Source organism: Cynoglossus semilaevis, chromosome W (assembly GCF_000523025.1).
Source record: "Cynoglossus semilaevis isolate Cse_v1.0 chromosome W, Cse_v1.0, whole genome shotgun sequence".
Lineage (NCBI taxonomy): Eukaryota > Metazoa > Chordata > Actinopteri > Pleuronectiformes > Cynoglossidae > Cynoglossus > Cynoglossus semilaevis.
Window position 1 is genome coordinate 4,191,076 of NC_024327.1, and position 14,809 is coordinate 4,205,884.

General features: G+C 39.9%; 2 protein-coding genes across 5 annotated transcripts in view; both read left to right on the plus strand.

Moving 5' to 3' along the window:
• The window catches only part of LOC103396992 (tetratricopeptide repeat protein 28-like), a 13,127-nt gene extending 9,653 nt beyond the window's left edge, over positions 1 to 3,474 (plus strand). The window contains exons 13-15 of the mRNA XM_025052922.1: positions 606 to 735; positions 1,080 to 1,187; positions 1,438 to 3,474. Of these exons, the coding sequence (XP_024908690.1) occupies positions 606 to 735; positions 1,080 to 1,187; positions 1,438 to 3,032 (1,833 nt within the window). The 3' untranslated portion in view covers positions 3,033 to 3,474. The remainder of the gene's footprint in view (positions 1 to 605; positions 736 to 1,079; positions 1,188 to 1,437) is intronic.
• Positions 3,475 to 4,508: 1,034 nt separating this feature from the next.
• Positions 4,509 to 14,809, plus strand: part of LOC103396989 (phosphatidylinositol transfer protein beta isoform-like) — a 25,664-nt gene continuing 15,363 nt past the window's right edge. For 3 of the 4 annotated variants that reach the window (XM_008335237.3, XM_025052891.1, XM_025052892.1), the window contains exons 1-7: positions 4,509 to 4,582; positions 7,454 to 7,484; positions 7,582 to 7,727; positions 7,920 to 8,011; positions 8,153 to 8,160; positions 8,259 to 8,333; positions 8,423 to 8,506. In XM_008335237.3, coding sequence (XP_008333459.1) covers positions 4,563 to 4,582; positions 7,454 to 7,484; positions 7,582 to 7,727; positions 7,920 to 8,011; positions 8,153 to 8,160; positions 8,259 to 8,333; positions 8,423 to 8,506 — 456 coding nt within the window. In that variant the 5' untranslated portion in view covers positions 4,509 to 4,562. Of the gene's footprint in view, positions 4,583 to 7,453; positions 7,485 to 7,581; positions 7,728 to 7,919; positions 8,012 to 8,133; positions 8,161 to 8,258; positions 8,334 to 8,422; positions 8,507 to 14,809 lie in introns of those variants that run through there. The other variant, XM_025052893.1, reaches the window with a different exon arrangement.

The window sequence follows — 14,809 nt, forward strand, 5'->3', positions numbered from 1 at the left end:
GGGGACCGGAGGGTGTGTTCCAACTATCGGGGGATCACACTCCTTAGCCTCCCGGGAAAAGTCTATTCCAGGGTACTGGAGAGGAGAGTCCGGCCGATAGTCGAACCTCGGATTCAAGAGGAACAATGCGGTTTTCGTCCTGGTCGTGGAACACTGGACCATGTCCACAGGGTGCTTGAGGGTTCATGGGAGTTTGCCCAACCGGTCCACGTGTTTTGTGGACTTGGAAAAGCCTTTCGACCGTGTCCCTTGTGGTATTCTGTGGGGGGTGCTCCGAGAGTATGGGGTCGGGGGCCCATCTTCTAAGGGCTGTCCGGTCCCTGTACGATCGGAATAGGAGCTTGGTTCGCATTGCCAGCAGTAAGTCATCATCGACAACAGTTTCATCATCCCTGTGTGGTTTTCCAGTTTATCCTGGAATTAAGTCTTTCAGGGCACGATTACTTTTTCATCTGGACACTAAATACAAGATTTCTTTTTTCTCCTGTGAACAGAGATGCAAACAGCAGTGAACCAAACACAATGTTGATTTTATTGTGGAGTTTAGATTAAATGTGTTGCATGAAAAACCAACTGGTGCACTGCTAACATCCCTTTCTACTCAGCTCCACCAGGTGCTAGTTCAACTGCAGTCAGGAGAAAAAGAACAGGATTTTTTCCTCCTGCCGATTCAGGTGTCCATCAGTGTACAGCTCTGGAGGCTGCCAGGCTGTCACGAGTTTTTGGCCGCTCTCGGTGAGTCAACTGATTACCCAACATACATAATATTTGCATAACATTATACTGTACCTCTATACAAAAAAAAACAATACTAGACTATATGAAGACAGAAATAGACAATCAAATGCAGGTAGGGACATTGGTCATGAGTGGAGACTGTGAGTCTCTTAAGAGCCAGGATTGTCCAAGGGTGTGGTTTCTCAGGGCTTCAAAACTTTACTTTTGCTGATTGTCTCTGTGCATTTAAAGAAACGATACCCACTAGAGCTCTACCAAGTATGCTAAGGTAACTCAAAATTTAAAGATAATAAACCATTACAACCCCCCAAAAATCTACAAATGTTATCTTTTGTGTGCAGGATTTGACTTGTGTGAGGTAGGCCAAGAAGAAGTGGTGCTAAAGACTGGAAAGCTAGCTAACCGCTGCACCTTGCACTTTGCCCTCCAATCTCTCCTGGCACTTTTTGGTAAGCACATCATTGGTTTGTTGGACTATAACTCTGAACTATCATCAGCTTTTTATATGCTTATAGTTTTTTATTTATGACTTTCAAATACAAAATCTTGATTTGTTAAGCATAATAGCTTCCTCTATTAATCATCATCATTATCGATTTTATCTTAAGTACATATATATGACTTATTCCAAGGCAAGAAATATAGCAATTAAAAGTATTTTAAGGCAATTTAATGCTTTTCATTCCTCCTTTTTTACAGATTCCACAGAACTCCCCAAGCGTTTGAGCCTGGACAGCTCATCTTCCCTCGAGTCTCTTGCTTCTGCCCAGTCTGTGACCAACCCTCTGCATATGGGATACTCTAGCCTCCCATTTTCTCCTCCATGCCTGGACAGTCAGGCTTCTGATGCTAGCTCTGTCTACAGCCTCAGCTCCGTAGTCTCTTCAATGAGCTTTGCTTCAAAGTCAGATTGTGATTTCCTTGGTAGGCAGCGAGGTGGGGCTATGGCTCACTACTCTGTCCATAAGCACTCTCATGGTCGCTGTAGCCGCTCCTCCCCTCATGGTGCAACTGCTGCAGTGACCGGAGTCCATCGGGATGAAGAGGAATATGAAGGATTTTCTATAATCAGCAGCGAGCCATTGGGAAGTCACTGTGATTCCCTTCCTCTGCCACCAGGTCATGGCCAGCGCCACCTTCGTGGAGGCAGAAGGGTTGTTGGAGGGTCTGGCACAGGAGCAGGTCGAGGATACAGCTTGTCTGTATCATCAAGGGGTAGCGTCAGTACCCCCACCTCTCCAGTCAAAACATGTCTGGTGCCCAGCCCAAACTCACCATTCCAGAAGGTGTGTAAAGTGAGCAGTTCCGATACTGGAGAATCTGATCAGTCCAGTACTGAAACAGACAGTACAGTCAAGTCTCAAGAGGAGAAAACTATCCCTCTGGATCCTCAGAAGCTGGATCAGAAGATTCTTAAGGAGACCCACAGCCATCTACGGGCTATAGGGAGTCTTCAGCAAGCTGGCACGGACAGCGGGACAACTGGTGGGACCACAACACGAAACAGTGCGTTTCGATCCTCAGAAACAAGTGCTTTTAGTCATCCTAATAGCAGTGCCAGTGGCAGAGCTCAGTCTTCCCCAAAACCCAAGCCTCCCTCTCGTTCATCTTCCCTGCAGAAGATCAGCTCGGGCTACAATAGTCCTGTAGTCTCTGAGTCTTCACAAAAAGAAGGCAGCCATTCTTCTCCTTCTTTGGACATTCATGCACAGTTCAAACTTAAGTACCCAAGCTCCCCATATAGTAGTCATATTTCTCGTTCACCAAGCAATGTGTCTCCAGCTTCTGGTCAACAGTCACCAGCAGGGGGTGCTCCGTCCCCTGCACTGTCCTATTCATCCACAGGCTCTGCCTGCTCTACGTCGGCAGAAGCCTCAGATTTTGACCGACTACAACGAGGGGTCATTGATGAAAAAGTCCAAGCAATTCACAACTTAAAGACATTTTGGGCTAATGCTGCAGCCCAGCAACAGCAACATCTCGGTCCTGTCAAAGCTGTCCACAGTTCTCCTGGACCCCTTGCTTCTGCTAGCAGGGATGTACTGAGCCTTCTTAACCATTCCCCACGACGTTGTTCCCCAAATGACACCCAAGACAGCCTGGAGTTGCAACCTCTGGTCAAAGGTAGTAAGAACTCTTCCAATGGACACAGCTGCTCAAACACTAGAAAGGTGTCTCCCTCGCCAACCATTTCCACAAGTAATAGCCCTAGTGCTCGTTCAATTCGATTACCTGCTGGCAATGGATACAAGTTCCTATCACCAGGGAGGTTCTTCCCATCTTCAAAATGCTAGGACATTTAAAATGATCAGAATTCCTATCTTGTCTCCCAGAGGGGTAGGGCACATTTTCACTGTTGGCCCAACTTTCTTGAATGACAGGGAGGAACTTGGTTTGGGTCAATGAGTGTGATCCCACAAAGGCACAGGAATGTTATGGTGTGTGTTTATCTTGGTGCCCAGTAACAACACTGTAAATGGCAATGAGAAGAATTCAACGACCTGATACTGTGTTTGTGTGTAATTGTGTAATTGTGTGTCAGGTACCTGTCAATGCCACTTGGTATAATTTTCTTCCCAAAATGCTGTTTGTGTGGGCAAGGATTCCACAGCTAAGCCTGTTTTCCTCTATTCAGTTTTGTTATTAATGCAATGGTTATTGTTTGTTATTGTTATTAATATTAAATTGATTGTTATTATTATGTTCTATCCATCCATCCATCCATTTTCATCCACTTATCCATTACCGGGTCGCGGGGCCAGCAGTCGCCACCCAAATCACATTGCACCGTACCAACCCCCCAAACCTTCCTGCAGGTGGTGAGTCCACTGGAAGGTACCAACCGCCCTAACCGGGATTCAAACTTGCCCAGGAGGTGAATCCTGGGGTTCCACACCAATGACAGAGACATTGCCTCTGGGCCAAAGCGCCACTTATTATGTTTTGTAAAGTAATTTGACATTTCACAATCAGTATTAAGCATTTTTAATATTATTAACAAGTCAACAAACATGTACCATGTAAAAATAGAGTGGGAAGAAAGACTTTTTATTGAAATCAAAAAAGGCTTTTTGCCTGCTTTCTTTGTAAATTGACTGTCAGCTCTGGAGCATGTATCCGCTTGCTATTCAATGTTAAGTACCAAGTTTGACTTTTTATCCCATGATTTTTGAGATTCAACATGAACATTTCATGACAACCAACGATCATTTATCAGTAAACCCTTTCAATAAAAAAACATGTTTGCGTCCTTGTGTCCAGGACTTGTTTTTACCTATTTGCCTCACTACCTTGCCCTTAACCTGTCTACCTTGCTTTCTATTTCCCTACCAGTCCCATACTTACCTGTAGTGTTTTATCCAAAAACATACACACCAGCACATCTCTTCTTACCTAGTTCATATCTAACCTACGTATATTACGACCTCCAAACTGATGGGAGTTACCCAGATACTTACATTCTTAATTCTGCATGGCAATCTAGTATTTTAAGAACCCCCCTGTCTACTTTGTCTTCCTACATTTAATTTATCAAACATTAAATTTTCTGAAATGTTCTCAGCTCAACTTATCTCCAGGTGTACCTATTCAGCATGTACTTCTACTGACAAACCACGTTTAAGCCCACACACCTTTAGGCTTCCGATCTACCGGAATTGAGAAATCTCATTGGTTTACACCATACTTTATAGACGCCTTGCGTCGTTTCATGTCCAATAACTACTTAGATAGGCGAGGTCAGGGCGCTCCTCAAATAGGCTCATCATGACGTCAGCTCAGGGCACCATCAGGAAGCAGCAGCAATATCAGTAGTCTCAACCGCCATGGTGATTTACAAGGAATAGTGAGTTTTGGTTTTATATCTTTTTTTCCAAGCCATGTTTCATGTCTGTAAACTACAGTAAGACAATAATTTCTGCGCAACGTCTACCATGGGTTGGAGCCTCCTGAAAAACGTTATTACTTTTGTTTTAGACACACGAGGCTAAGGGTGTGGGGTTTGGAGCTGGAGGAGCTAACGGTCTCGGTGTAGGGCCCACCGGCTTTGACAGACTCGCCACTGTGTTACTGTCTCATATTATACAGTATTCCTCTTAAAATCTTGAAAAGGTTAACTGTGGAGTGAACGCGCTTTAACCTTAGCTTTTCCGAGCTTCAAGGTGTACACACGCTACGAAATACAAACGAATGCTAACACTTCTGCTAAATTAACGGTATAACATTATTGGGATTGGGTCACCTGGTGATGTATCTCGGCATCTCTACCATGGGCGAAAGTACTAAGTATTTTCGACTTCTTAGGCCATATTCACCAAACCCTACTTAATTTGGTTTATTTATAAGCTCTCGGCTCTATATGTCGAGGACGCTAGGATGATTAGCTAAGTCGTACGGTGAAAGTATCCAGAAGATGTTTTTTCCTTTCTTAAATTTGCCATTCTCAAGTAGTGGTTGTCGACAAACACTCCTTTAAGAAAATGTCATGGCAATGTGTTTTCTTTAACCAAGCTTTGATATATTTCAGTCTCGTTAACAATGCCCCAATATCTTACAATGGTGAAACACACAACATGATAGTGCAACTCGTTCATTACCTGCTCTGTGTCTTTAAATAATTATTTTTCTTAAGTAGCGGCAAATTAAAAAGCTTTTGCCCAAAAGCATCTAAGAAAATTCAGCAAATGCCGTGAACATGTGTGGAAGAACACACTTCATAGCTATACTCTGTGTAGACCCACATTATATCCCATATTTCTTCCTCTCTTGCACTACGTTGCTTAAGTGGTTACATTATGGACAAAAAAAAAAAAAATTTTAGTTTCAAAGCAAACATTTCATTGTTTCACAGTAGACTGTTACATAACATGGTATGAGATGAAATAAGTTTGTCACAGGACATCAATTACTTGACATTTATCATTATGTTGTAATTGTGCCTCTGCTACAGTTTAAGTAGAGAAGTCTTATTGGTGGAAATTTTAAGAAAAGTTTGATACATTGAAGAGAAACATTTCTTTTTGTCTTTATTTGCACCATATCTGCTGTTTTTGTGCAATGGTCATGACTTTGTTGCTCTTCGTCTCAAACTTCTTTGATGAGACTCTTTCTGATGTTGTGTTATTTTCTGTAACTTTTTCACTAACTTGTACTAGTTTCCTCCCTCTTTACATGCTGAAGTCAGCAGTGTAGAGGTCTGGGCAGGGGTTGTAGTAGGGGAGACCATGTATGATTGTAACATGGGGAGAGTTGTAACACCACCAATTCCACCAATCTGTGTTTACCCACTTCCTCCCCGATCCCACAGTCAAGGTTGGAAACAGGCGCATGCATATTCTATAGAGAAAAAACTGATTTTGATGTAAGAAAGTAAATGTTTTGACCCAGAATATATTTTGTTTAGTAGTTATACTATTGTATATAAAACCATATGACTTACATTAGATTAAATTGTAGTTTCTCAGGCAAAATGTGATGCATTTCCCCCCTGCTAATTTCAAACCACTATGCTAATACAGCTAGCTAAGCTAGTGTTGGCTGAATATTCGACTCAGGCAGCAGACCTGTATTATGGACTGACTCCACCTAAGGTAAACATATGACAGGTTAGTCACTGGAGACCAGAGAAGAACTGAATACTAGTGTAGGTGCCAAACAAATTGAAAGAACTTTGTGTCTCTGTATTTAGGTTTTCTATTCCACTTTCTTTTATGTCAGAAATTTTGCATATCAACTGGCAGTAATATACAACATCAAACACCCACAAACATGGGATGAGAGGCAGATGGCAGGGCCTAACTGGTTCACATTCTCTATGAAGCGGAACCCCAGCCTCTTTTTGAAGTGTGTCGCATGGTGGCCTCTGTTTTTGCTTCTTTTGTGTAATTGTTACAACTTACCACATCATGTGTTACAACCTACCCCGGTAGTGGGGTAGGTTGTAACAAAGGAACACCATGTGTTTGACATCAACTCACGAGGTCTGTGATATTCTTGCGGAGGTTTGAATCGGTGCCATTTGTAGTAAACAAATGCGGGTACTTTGTATAAAAGTTTGAGAACTCTAGCTCAAAAATTCAGTAAGTTACAGGTCCTGAAGCAAAAAGTGTTACCACCATACCAGGTCTCCCCTATTTCTTGAGTAAGAATGAAGACAGAAACCTGCTATCCAGCATTGATAGGTTTTGCTTATTTGTTTTTTTTTGTTTTTTTTTGTTTTGTTTTTTTTTTTTTCTGTGGCAGAAACAATGCCACTTCTTCAATAACAAAACAAATAAAAAACAATGGATCAGACAACTAAAGACTTCTGTTGGCAGTGGTGACTAATATTATTTAAGAATGAAGATTAAGAAGTCCTTTATTCATCCCACAATGGGGAGTGGTTTGTCTGTATGATAGTACCAGCTGTTTTAAAGTGTGGTTAATTGTTTCCTGTGACTATGTGACAGACTGATGGTGGTGAATATTCAACAATATTCAGTCTGGTCTCTGCAGGTAATCTCATGGAGTGAAAATCTCAAACTTGATAAGATCTCATGCTTTCCTGTCCAGGACCATTAGCATCAGAAAATGCTGTCAAATAATCTTTGTGCTGCACTTTAAAAAAAATAAAATAAAAATATTTGGGGAAAAAAAACATTGGTTCTGAATTCTGATAATTCTGTTCATCGCTTTGTGAATTGTTTGTGGGTAATCAAAAAAAATATTTGTTTTACAGCCGTGTGGTTTTACCCTGTAGTGTTGAAGAGGTCAGTATCTCTGAGTACCTTTCTCTCTGTATGGCAATTTCTCTATCTCTCTCCCTGTTTCAGTCTTTCCTCACTCCCTCTGCTTCTTTTGTTGCAGTATCAAGTGGGTCAGTTATTCTCTGTGGCTGACGTGAGTAAAAATGAGACTGGTGGAGGTGAAGGTATTCAAGTAGTGAAGAATGAACCCTATGAAAAAGATGAAGAGAAAGGACAATACACACACAAAATCTACCACTTAAAAAGGTAGGATTGTCTTAATATTTTTACTATGTAATATCAGTGTCCTACCAGACGGTGGCAATGTTGACTAACGTTTGTTTCAAATGGCCTCTTTCTGATTTGTCTTCTGTAGTATGTATTTTATTTAAAATAGTTAGTTATATAATAGTTAGAGTTTTTCTCTGCTTGTTTTCATCCTGTCTGTCCATTTTACAGTAAAGTGCCAGGTTTTGTCAGCGCACTTGCACCAGAGGGTTCCCTGGTTTTCCATGAGAAAGCCTGGAATGCCTATCCTTACTGCAAAACCAGTGAGTGTTTTCTTTTTTTTTTTTCCTCCTCCTTTCTCTTTTTTCTTGATGTGAACTACTATTTTTGTTGTGGCCTTTGTGTAATGCATTTCTAATTTTTTTTTCCTCCTTTCTTTTCACTGATGTCAAACTTTGAACCAGTTGTGACAGTAAGTATCCATAAATTGTTACATAGAATTTTAAAAATGTATGGTTTATTTCCGTTTGTGCTATATATTTAACTTTTTTTTTTTTTCAACTCTTTCAGAACGAGTATATGGAAGACAGTTTCTTTATAAAAATTGAGACATGGCACAAACCGGACCTTGGAACACAGGAAAATGTATATAACGCTGCTCCAGCATAAAGTGAGTATCCTGAGAGTGTCCTGTTCACACATACATTTTGGATTCATTGTTTGTGGTTGTTCAGGTGCATAAACTGGACAATGCAACGTGGGAGAAGGTGGTGGTCGTGCCAATTGACATTGCAGATCGTAGCCAAGTATCTGATGGTGTGAGTAGAACGTTTTTGTTAATGGAACCTGTCAGGAAACTTTCTCTTAGATAGGACTGTAAAAAATGTAAAAAAAAAAAGTTGAGTCCACTTACTGAAAGCACAGAATGACTAAACAATATTGTTGATGTTGTGATTTGTTTAGTTCAATATAGTCCATGTGTAGATGTTTAGTGTTCCTTTGGCATCGGAAATGAGCCTTGTCTTGGTCTTACAGCTCCTTGAGCATTATGTTTTAAACAGATTATGCACTGTTGTACATGCTTCTGTGCAGCTTTTTGAAAATTTGGACAGTAAAAAAACTTGTTGTACTGCTCCAATCATCCCTGCTGTTGTCACATGGCACTGCCCATGGGACACGTGCAGCCCAAGAATAAAGGGACGGTGGCAGTACCGGTTTACCTGATGGAGTATGAAATGAAATGCCATTTTCAGATTTAGTCACATCAGTCATAGATTGCATAAGAGATTGATGTTGTAGAAGAACAGTATTGACAACCTGATGTGTTGACAATAGATTAAGGGCTACATCAGTCACATGCTGTCCAGTAGCTAAAGCTCTAGCAGTACAGTCTGCTAAGGCATTGCCCAGGGAGACAAGATCAGTTCTACCGGTGTGTGCCGGGTGATGTACAATAGCTAAAGCTGAACGAAGAGTGAGGGCATGGCATAAGTCTTTCAAAAGATGAGTATGTTTTACTGGACTGCCTGATGATGTGGAGAAATCACAAAGGTGCCACATAGCTGTGTGTGTGGCAAGCATTAAAAACATTTACTATCAGTGTAAATTGTGACTGGAAAACCGGAAGCATAGCGGAGCGCCATGCACATAGCTTTCAGTTCTGCTGCTTGAGCAGAATAAGAAGATGGAAGTGTGTCAGAGAGCAGCACTGAAGTAAGAGTTGTCACAGCGTATGCAGTACAGGTGACACCAAAGGTGTTTTTCAAAGATTTAGAAGTAAACAACCAAAGTGAATCAGGAACTAGTTGATCTGACAGGTCTGGTCTGGGTAAATAAGTAGTCAAAGAACAGTCTAGACAGTTATGTGGTTCATCATCTTGTGATGTAGGAAAAGTGTAGCAGGATTCGTAGTTGCAGTGTAGATGTTGCGCAGGCGACAAAAGAAATACGGTTCTGGTTCAACAGTACTGAGACTGCATGTGGTACATGACGTGTGAGGGGGTGATAAAGTACAAGGTCCGCACAAGTTGCAGCTGCAGAAGCAGTGATAGCAACAGCTTGTACACACGGTGGCAGGCCTGTAGCCACATTATCTAGCCATTTGGAGTAATAACACAATAGTCGTTGTGATGGGCTGTGTTTTTGAGTCAACACAGCAGTCATGTGTCCATCTTTTGAATCACAATAAAGGTTAAAGGGTTTGCTATAGTCAGGTAATTTTAGAGACACTATTGATTGTAGTGCTGTTTTCAATTCAGCTATACACCTTAAATGATCAGATTGTAATGTGATTTTTAGTAGCTGGTGCAGAACTCATTGGACCTGAAAGTAAAGAATATAACGGTCCAGATAATTTGGAGTAATTTGGAATCCATTGTCTGCAATAATTAAATGTTCCAAGGAAAGACATTAGTTGTTTCCTAGTTGTTGAGGCAGGCAATTTACAAACAGTGTTGATTCTTTCTGGTGACAGTTTTATTTATTTATTTTTTGCTGTTTATCGTCTCATTGATTTGTATGGGCGACTCCCATCACTTCTGTTACCATCTTATCTTCCCCTACGTGCTCTAGCACCTTCGTTGTTGCGGTCATTTCTTCTGTCTGCGTGGAGCTGTACACGCTCTCGCAAAATGTCCTCTACTACTGCAATTATAGCACTTGTCATTACCCTCCTCATAGTCAGATTCATCATTCTGTTACATTCAAGTTACATGTTTTCAGCGCAACGCAGGAAGTCTTAATCATGTCTCGTACAATTTTAGGCAGATAATCCAAAAATGTGTCTTTATATAATGGATTGTAGTGGGTATCAGTTGGTTGAAGACCTGTATTGCGTTCAAAAATTTAGTCGAACCTGGGTTTAAATTCCTGCATGTCTTCGGCATCTTTTAATCGTGGTGTATTGTTAATTCCAGCCATTGTTATGTTACTGATCATTCTGTTACATTCAAGTTACATGTTTTCAGCGCAACGCAGGAAGTCTTAATCATGTCTCGTACAATTTTAGGCAGATAATCCAAAAATGTGTCTTTATATAATGGATTGTAGTGGGTATCAGTTGGTTGAAGACCTGTATTGCGTTCAAAAATTTAGTCGAACCTGGGTTTAAATTCCTGCATGTCTTCGGCATCTTTTAATCGTGGTGTATTGTTAATTCCAGCCATTGTTATGTTACTGCTTTGTTTTCATATTAGTTGTTTATTAATCTTTTATTAGTTACTGAGCAGCCGTGCTATTATCTGTGTTGGTTTTAGCACAAGCTTAGCTAAATTAGCTTGTATTGCTATGTTAACATGAATGCTGATGCTAATATTACACAGGCTAATGCTAATTAGCTTAGCATTAGTTCAGCCAACTTGTGCTATGCTAATTTATATTAAGACTTCATTAGGATTTGCTAATGTTAATACTTAGCCTAATGCTATTTAGCTTAGCAGTAATGCTATTTAGCTTAGCATTAATGTTATTTAGCTTAGCTTCAATGCTATTTAGCTTAGCATTAATTAAGATAGTTATGCTATGCTAATCTATGTTAATTAAGTAGTGCTAATACCACTACTTTCCTTAGTTTTAATAGCCACTATGCTATTTAGGCCTACAGCTAATTGCTAATTCCTAGTTGCTAGGCTACTTCAGCTATAGTTTACCCCCTGAAGGCACGCCCCTAAACTCCCCTAGACAAAATGGTGATTCCTTCAATATTTCGTGGACCATTTTTGGCCATACAGCGTTATGTCTTTATCTTCCCCATGGTCTTGGATATTTTTGAACTTGTTGGTGACATTTACGCTCCTTCTTAGTTAATTCTTTGCCTTGTGTTTGTACCATATTTTAACAATATTAATACTAATAATTAATAACTATATTGTTAATTATAATAATAGCAATATTTCAACAAAGACTGGTCAACGATCAGTCACTCGTCCACAGAGATCATTGACTGTACCAAGTTTCTACGGTACCTAACGCACCGCAGGTACAGCTGTTTGTTTTGATTGTGGTTAAAATTGAGAAAGTTGGTTCACAAACTGTCTCAATTTTGACCACAATCAAAACAAAAAATACACTTAAAACACTTTTATTGACTCTGAGACTCTCTTTATATACAGTTTAATTTCTCTTGGAGACAATCATTCACACAATTCTCATTCACTCAAAACATCTGAATGGTTGTTTTCAACCTCACATCAGACACTAATAGATTTACGTCTAAACGGTCCCAGACCTCACATTAGACACCATTAGTTTTAGTAGGAAAGTCTGAATGGTCCCTGACCTCTCATCAGACACCATTACCTTTTTCAGGACCTACTATTCTATTTTTGACTTTCTTCAGTCACGGTTTTTCAACTTATTCACCAAACGTCTGAACGGTCCCTGACCTCACATCAGACACTAATAGATTTACGTCTAAACGGTCCCAGACCTCACATTAGACACTATTAGTTTTAGTAGGAAAGTCTGAACGGTCCCTGACCTCTCATCAGACACCATTACCTTTTTCAGGACCTACTATTCTACTTTTGAATTTTTTTCAGTCACGGTTTTTCAACCTATTCACAAACTTTGCGTGTATTTTACTCACTTCACTGTGCGCAGTAATTCTTTATCTCGGGATCGACGTCACCAAGCACCGCTGGATCTGTGGAAACCACCGAAGCCTCAAGTGCTTTTCAATGCTGAGGTGTTGTCTCCATGTCTTGGATTTTTGCGATGACCTCCCAGTTTTCCAACGATGTCTTGGATTTTGTCGATCTGGCTCGAAGGACCAAGTTATGTCAGGAAACTTTCAGTTAGATAGGACTGTAAAAAATGCTGTTAGTTCATACCCCAGTTTCCTAACACACAAAGAATTCAAATAAAGATCTGATAAAATAAAGAATGAGCTCTCAAGTTTTAAAAGTTTTATTTGCAGCAAGGAGTGCAAGTAAAGTCCAAACAAAGACTCTCCACCAATAACAAAACATGTACTAAGCTATTCTGCTCAGTAACTCAGGTTAGATCAAAGAAATACACTTTGGGTTCTTTTTCTTTTTGATGTTCTGTTTTCCTCATTATTTGGGCAGAGGAGCTGGTTCAGGCCGGTTCTGTGACCTGTCTCTATCTCCAAGCATAACAGTCAGTGCCATCAGTACCATACACCATCCTGTTATGTAAACAATCAGCATGCACACCTTTCTTTAGTACTTCTCCTTTTAGTACAGCATTTAAAAACAAACAGTATAAATTAATATGGAAACTTAATACAATGAATATATTGTAAAAACTGAATAAATGTATTTACAACATCTTAACAGGACATATTTATATGTACTATTGTAATCTTATCCAACAAGAAAAGTGTTGTTTTTTTTTTTTTTGTTTTTGTTTTTTAAGTATAGGTGGCGTAAAGCAAGGACAGCATGTGCATTTTGGTACTTTTTTTTTTGTTCACTTTTTTTTATATATGCTTTTGTTATGCAACTCTGTATTATGCAAGAAGTCTATTTCCTCCACTGTGTTGAGTTGTTTACAGGTCAGTCGCTGTAAATGTCTGTCTGTATTAGCAGAAGCAAACAATTTTGCTCAGCAATAGCAACATTTAGGGGAGAAAGGATGACACATTTATCACAGGAAAGTAATAATTGTCTTAGTTTGTCATGGTTCATACAACCATCTGACCCAAAAGTATTGAAGGAAGTGAAGAAGATTTTGATCCATGGCTTAAAATTACAATTTTAATAATGTCACATCTGTACCCTATCTCCATAATATAAAGCATTATTGCCCTTTAATTGTTCAAGCAAAACCTTCAACTGTGAATCATTCAAGTATTTTTGCAAATTTGCAAATATGAGCATACTATAGGCAACATTTTTTTGTTTTTAATGTTCATTCAATGCACAGTACACACAAATCTTTGTTCATAAATAAAATGCAGTAAATGCCATGTAAGTTTATCTTAAACACATTTATGGTTTTAAAGCAGACAAAGGTTTCCTTAGATAGATAGATACACATCTTGCATGTCATTGCTGTAATTTTGCTTCACATTGCCCAATATCACTGTTAGTATGTGCATGTGTTTGTGAAACTGCTTGACTGTGTGTTCTTTTGGTGCGCATGTGTGTGTCTGTCTGAGTGGTAGTTAACAGCTCTCAGCCTCAGACATGGCTGCAGGGCATGGGGTGCTGCAGTGCCGGCACAGATGAGTTTGTTAGCGTAATTAAGGCTCACAGTAGTTCATATGCTGCAATCCCACAAATACACACCATAGCAGACAAATACATGTTTCTGCAATTGATTATTATCTGATTGATTATAAAAACCTTTATTTATTTAGGTTAAGAAACTCTGCTGCATGGACTTTACTAAATGCTTTTTGAGCTCCCGCGGGCCACACAAAACGGCTTGGCGGGCTGCATTTGGCCCCCGGGCCTTGAGTTTGACACGTATGCTCTAGAGGAGTCTCCTTTTTGTGTAACACGGCACATCGATTCACAGGCCTCATCAGTGCAGTGCCCTGATTGTTATAGTGATGGAGAGCTCAATGTTAAAATGGCAAAATTGGTTATTGTTTGCACGCTTGTGTTTGATTGTGAAAGTGTGTTCCTCTTTTGGCCTGCAGCCTTAAAAAGTAGCTTTTTAGCTTGCAGGCACATCATGATTTATTTGAAATTGCTGGGCCCTTTGATAATTTGAAAGCTGTTGTATTTGTATCACAATTTCTCTTCTGTTTTTATGAAGTCAACATTGTCCTTCTCTTTGTGCTCGGCATATACACCCATACAATTAGACTTTTCTATATGTTCACTGTCTTTGCATTGGGACTCCAACTGTCCTTTACAGTTGGAAATAGTAGTTTGTTTACAGGGCTCCAAGTCACAGGATCTTGGTGTATCGCGTAAATGACACGACAAATCTGATGCTTTACTAATGCTCTGTAATGCTATAGTTAAAGCAACCATAGACACTTGCACATAGATTTGTTCAGTATGCAACTACATAAGCTCAATTTTTTTTTTAACCCTTGTGTAATGTTCATATTGTTGTTACTCAGCCAGTGTTTGTGGGTCTGATGGACCCGTTGCATTTTGTGGCTTTTGATGCCTCACAATCAACACTTTTATGTTAAAATACTG